This window comes from Tachysurus fulvidraco, chromosome 7 (assembly GCF_022655615.1).
Source record: "Tachysurus fulvidraco isolate hzauxx_2018 chromosome 7, HZAU_PFXX_2.0, whole genome shotgun sequence".
Lineage (NCBI taxonomy): Eukaryota > Metazoa > Chordata > Actinopteri > Siluriformes > Bagridae > Tachysurus > Tachysurus fulvidraco.
Window position 1 is genome coordinate 30463929 of NC_062524.1, and position 5000 is coordinate 30468928.

Here is a 5000-nt window from a genome sequence, read left to right on the forward strand (position 1 = left end):
GTGAGGAACTGCAGCCTGAAGAAATCCTCTGAACACAGATGAAATGTTTGTGCTTCATGACTCGAGGCGGCGTCGTGGTTACTCGCTCTCACGTATATCGGCCGTTTATGATAAAAATGGGGGAACAGGTTGCCATAGAAACCACTGCAGGTCAGCTTGTTAGACTAAAATGTCCGAAATGCGTTACATAATGAGGCGGTATAGCGATGCAGAGCAGGCGAGGAACATTTCAACAATCCACTTCTCCTCCTGAATACAAATCAGCTGCTGTGTGAGGAGCTCCGATCAAAACCTGCACATTCTGCTGAAGCAGAGCCTCACATCCCCTCATCAGTGTGTGAAGGACGAAGGGATCACAGCAGTCATTCTGATCAAATCTCACTAAACTAAACGCTTCAGTGTGGGAAACGGCTGCTGAAAATGTTTTAATGTTATTTATTAAACCAGAAACTGTATTTAACTGAATTCAGTAGAATTTTTACACCAAATTAAAAGCACACGATCACAGAGACTGGATCATTTCCTGTAGGTCAGCAGGTCAAGAGACGGACCAGAAAACCTGCTGCTGCTGCTGCTGATAAGGGACGAGTTCGTTATAAATCTTCATCAGCATGTAGCAGTGAGTCTTCATCACAAACCCAGCACACTGACCTGCAGACTCCTCACACACCACCAGGTGATGTTTCAGCTCCCCACTGCACTCCTCCTCCTCATCATCATCATCATCATCATCATCATCATCTATAGATTTTATATTAGAATTTTTCAGTGAGATTATGACGTGTAGTTATAAGTTATCATCATTCACAACACATTATAGACAAGAAGCTCCGAGGAATCTTATGATGACTTTGTTTGTTCTATTTGTATTATAAAGCAGCGTGCTGATGGTCATTAGGTCAAATCCCTCAGCTTTTATCTCACTGCACATTTCTAATGTCATGAACTTAATAATATTCTGCAGAACTCATGACTCCGACCCCTAGAACACTCCACATGAGACCTGAGGACGAAGGAGCAGACATCTGGAGCAGACGTCAGTATCTGTGAGTCCTTTACTCGCATCTACATAAAGAAATGCAAATTCATTCGTTTTTCTGAGGAAATGATCACACAGAGAACCTCCATGTTCCAATCCCTAATGTGTTCTACTTAAACGCTGGCTGAACATCATCCTTCTCAACAGGAGAGAGAACAAATCAACAAAATGAACAATCCCCAGACTCAATATGTCCATATAAAAGTGTTAATCCTGTCCATGTTGTGTGTATCAGTGGGTCATGACACTGATGGTCAGACGTCAGACTTTAATGCTGCGTCTCCAAGCCGCTGCTGGTTAGCAGATATGTTTAAAGCCAAAGCTTTACACAGCTGTCAGTGTTTGCTATCTGAGCATGTATGAGACACACACACACACACACACACACACACACACACACACACACACACACACACACACACACACACACACACACACACACACACAGAGGCAGTCTGCTTCCCTGCAGAGAGCAAAAGCAGAAGCATATTTTCAGACGTCCGTGTTGTTCAGGAAACAACGTGCAGCTGCTCACAGTCGTGTAACTGAACACAAATGACCCAAAAGTTTGGAGATATTTCTGAAAATAAACTAAACACACAGTCAGTTACATGTCACATCTCCTGAGCTAGTGGGGGTCTGAGCTGAGATCTCAGAACCTTCAGTGTGTGTGTAGAGAAATGTTCTGTAACCTTCTCAGTGGTCTATTTAGTCTATGGAGGCTGTGTCTCTGTGTCACTGTGTCTCTGTGTCACTGTGTCTCTGTCAATGTGTCTCTGTGTCTCTGTGTCTCTGTGTCTGTGTCAATGTGTCTCTGTGTCTGTGTGTCTGTGTCAATGTGTCTCTGTGTCAATGTGTCTGTATCAATGTGTCTCTGTGTCTCTGTGTCTGTGTCACTGTGTCTCTGTGTCACTGTGTCAATGTGTCTCTGTGTCAATGTGTCTGTGTCACTGTGTCTCTGTGTCACTGTGTCTGTGTCACTGTGTCTCTGTGTCACTGTGTCTCTGTGTCAATGTGTCTGTGTCAATGTGTCTCTGTGTCTCTGTGTCTGTGTGTCAATGTGTCTGTGTCAATGTGTCACTGTGTCTCTGTGTCACTGTGTCTCTGTGTCTGTGTGTCTGTGTCACTGTGTCTCTGTGTCAATGTGTCTGTGTGTCTGTGTCACTGTGTCTCTGTGTCAATGTGTCTGTGTCTGTGTCACTGTGTCACTGTGTCAATGTGTTTCTGTGTCTGTGTCACTGTGTCTCTGTGTCAATGTGTCTCTGTGTCAATGTGTCAATGTGTCTCTGTGTCAATGTGTCTCTGTGTCAATGTGTCTGTGTCACTGTGTCTCTGTGTCACTGTGTCTCTGTGTCACTGTGTCTCTGTGTCCCCTTGGTTTAGTGTGTCTGTGTCTCTTTTTGTCTCTCTGGTTTGGTGTCTCTGTGCGTCTCTGTGGTTCAGTGTGGTTCTGTGTCTCTGTGGTTCTGTGTCTCTGTGGTTGGGTGTCTCTGTGTTTCGGTGTGGTTCTGTGTCTCTGTGGTTCTGTGTCTCTGTGGTTCGGTGTCTCTGTGGTTCGGTGTGGTTCGGTGTGGTTCTGTGTCTCTGTGGTTCTGTGGTTCAGTGTCTCTGTGGTTCGGTGTGGTTCGGTGTCTCTGTGGTTCTGTGGTTCAGTGTCTCTGTGGTTCGGTGTGGTTCTGTGTCTCTGTGGTTCTGTGGTTCGGTGTGGTTCTGTGTCTCTGTGGTTCAGTGTCTCTGTGGTTCGGTGTGGTTCTGTGTCTCTGTGGTTCGGTGTGGTTCGGTGTCTCTGTGGTTCGGTGTCTCTGTGGTTCGGTGTGGTTCTGTGTCTCTGTGGTTCTGTGGTTCAGTGTCTCTGTGGTTCGGTGTGGTTCTGTGTCTCTGTGGTTCTGTGTCTCTGTGGTTCTGTGTCTCTGTGGTTCGGTGTCTCTGTGGTTGGGTGTGGTTCGGTGTCTCTGTGGTTGGGTGTCTCTGTGGTTCGGTGTGGTTCTGTGTCTCTGTGGTTCTGTGGTTCGGTGTGGTTCTGTGTCTCTGTGGTTCAGTGTCTCTGTGGTTCGGTGTGGTTCGGTGTCTCTGTGGTTCTGTGTCTCTGTGGTTCGGTGTCTCTGTGGTTCGGTGTCTCTGTGGTTCTGTGGTTCTGTGTCTCTGTGGTTAGGTGTGGTTCAGTGTCTCTGTGGTTCTGTGGTTCAGTGTCTCTGTGGTTCGGTGTGGTTCTGTGTCTCTGTGGTTCGGTGTGGTTCGGTGTCTCTGTGGTTCGGTGTGGTTCTGTGTCTCTGTGGTTCGGTGTGGTTCGGTGTCTCTGTGGTTCGGTGTCTCTGTGGTTCGGTGTCTCTGTGGTTCGGTGTGGTTCTGTGTCTCTGTGGTTCTGTGGTTCAGTGTCTCTGTGGTTCGGTGTGGTTCTGTGTCTCTGTGGTTCGGTGTCTCTGTGGTTCGGTGTGGTTCTGTGTCTCTGTGGTTCGGTGTCTCTGTGGTTCGGTGTCTCTGTGGTTCGGTGTGGTTCTGTGTCTTTGTGGTTCGGTGTCTCTGTGGTTCGGTGTCTCTGTGTTTCTGTGGTTCGGTGTCTCTGTGGTTCGGTGTCTCTGTGTTTCTGTGGTTCGGTGTCTCTGTGGTTCTGTGTCTCTGTGGTTGGGTGTCTCTGTGGTTCGGTGTCTCTGTGGTCCGGTGTCTCTGTGGTTCGGTGTCTCTGTGGTTGGGTGTCTCTGTGGTTCTGTGGTTCGGTGTCTCTGTGGTTCTGTGTGGTTCTGTGTCTCTGTGTTTCGGTGTCTCTGTGTTTCGGTGTCTCTGTGGTTCTGTGGTTCGGTGTGGTTCGGTGTCTCTGTGTTTCGGTGTCTCTGTGTTTCGGTGTCTCTGTGGTTCGGTGTCTCTGTGGTTCTGTGTGGTTTTGTGTCTCTGTGGTTCTGTGTCTCTGTGGTTCTGTGTCTCTGTGGTTGGGTGTCTCTGTGTTTCGGTGTGGTTCTGTGTGGTTCTGTGTTCTGTGTCTCTGTGACACTGAGCTGCTGTTGTGGTCCTGAACACTGTGCTCTGCTCATCCCAGGATTCTTCATTACACCTGAGTACTGTGTGTCTTTACTGTCCTACACAGTAATGATTTATAATCACACTTACAGGACCCTCAAAGTTCCTTCCTTTTGTCGTCTCAGCTGTTAAGGTTCCACAAAGATCTGACTTTACTCCTGCAGTTCTGTAACGTCGTCACGTCTGTTATGTGATGTTCAAACTGAACTGAAAACATTTTACTGTAAAATTTAAAAACTAAAAATAACATAGAAGAGCAGCACAAAAAGACATTTAAAGAAAATGTGATGTGATGTAACTGAGATGTAACTGATGATGTAACTGATGATGTAACTGAGATGTAACTGATGATGTAACTGATGATGTAACTGAGATGTAACTGATGATGTAACTGAGATGTAACTGAGATGTAACTGATGATGTAACTGAGATGTAACTGATGATGTAACTGATGACGGAGTTAGTGAATGAGTTTAATACAGTTTCCCTTTTTCAAAGTAACCTGAGGATCTGAGCACCAACCTGTCCGTCTTCTTCTTCTCGTCCTCCAGAGCTCTGAGCGTGTGCTGCAGGCGATCGGTGAGGATCTCCAGCTCCTGCGTGAGTTTGTACTCCTCACGGAACTGTTCTCCTAACAGCACCAGGTCTCGCGTGGCATCATGGAGTGGGATGTCGCTCAGGTACAGACCTCTCCTGGTCAGATCGTCTAGGTTCATTACACTGATATGACAGGATCATAACACACTTCAGTTAGTGCTCACATCCTGTTTGTTACTTAATCATGAAGGTCATTAGATCAGTGTGAATAAGGAGTGAACATATGAGATCAGACCTGGGGGAGCAGAGGAACAGGATGTTCTCCGTCTCAGGGAGTGAAATCATCTGGCCTTTAAGCCTGAGGCAGCTAATCTCTGTTCCTGTCAGCTCATCCTCACACTCTGCACTCTCC

General features: G+C 46.9%; 1 protein-coding gene across 4 annotated transcripts in view; it reads right to left on the reverse strand.

The window, feature by feature from the left end:
* The window catches only part of gucy1b1 (guanylate cyclase 1 soluble subunit beta 1), a 21950-nt gene that overhangs the window by 7695 nt on the left and 9255 nt on the right, over positions 1–5000 (reverse strand). For all 4 annotated transcript variants that reach the window (XM_027147617.2, XM_027147615.2, XM_047815829.1 and 1 more), the window contains 2 exons: positions 4884–5000; positions 4574–4771 (listed from right to left, as the gene is read on the reverse strand). The exon at positions 4884–5000 is cut by the window's right edge and continues 17 nt beyond it. In XM_027147617.2, coding sequence (XP_027003418.1) covers positions 4574–4771; positions 4884–5000 — 315 coding nt within the window. The remainder of the gene's footprint in view (positions 1–4573; positions 4772–4883) is intronic.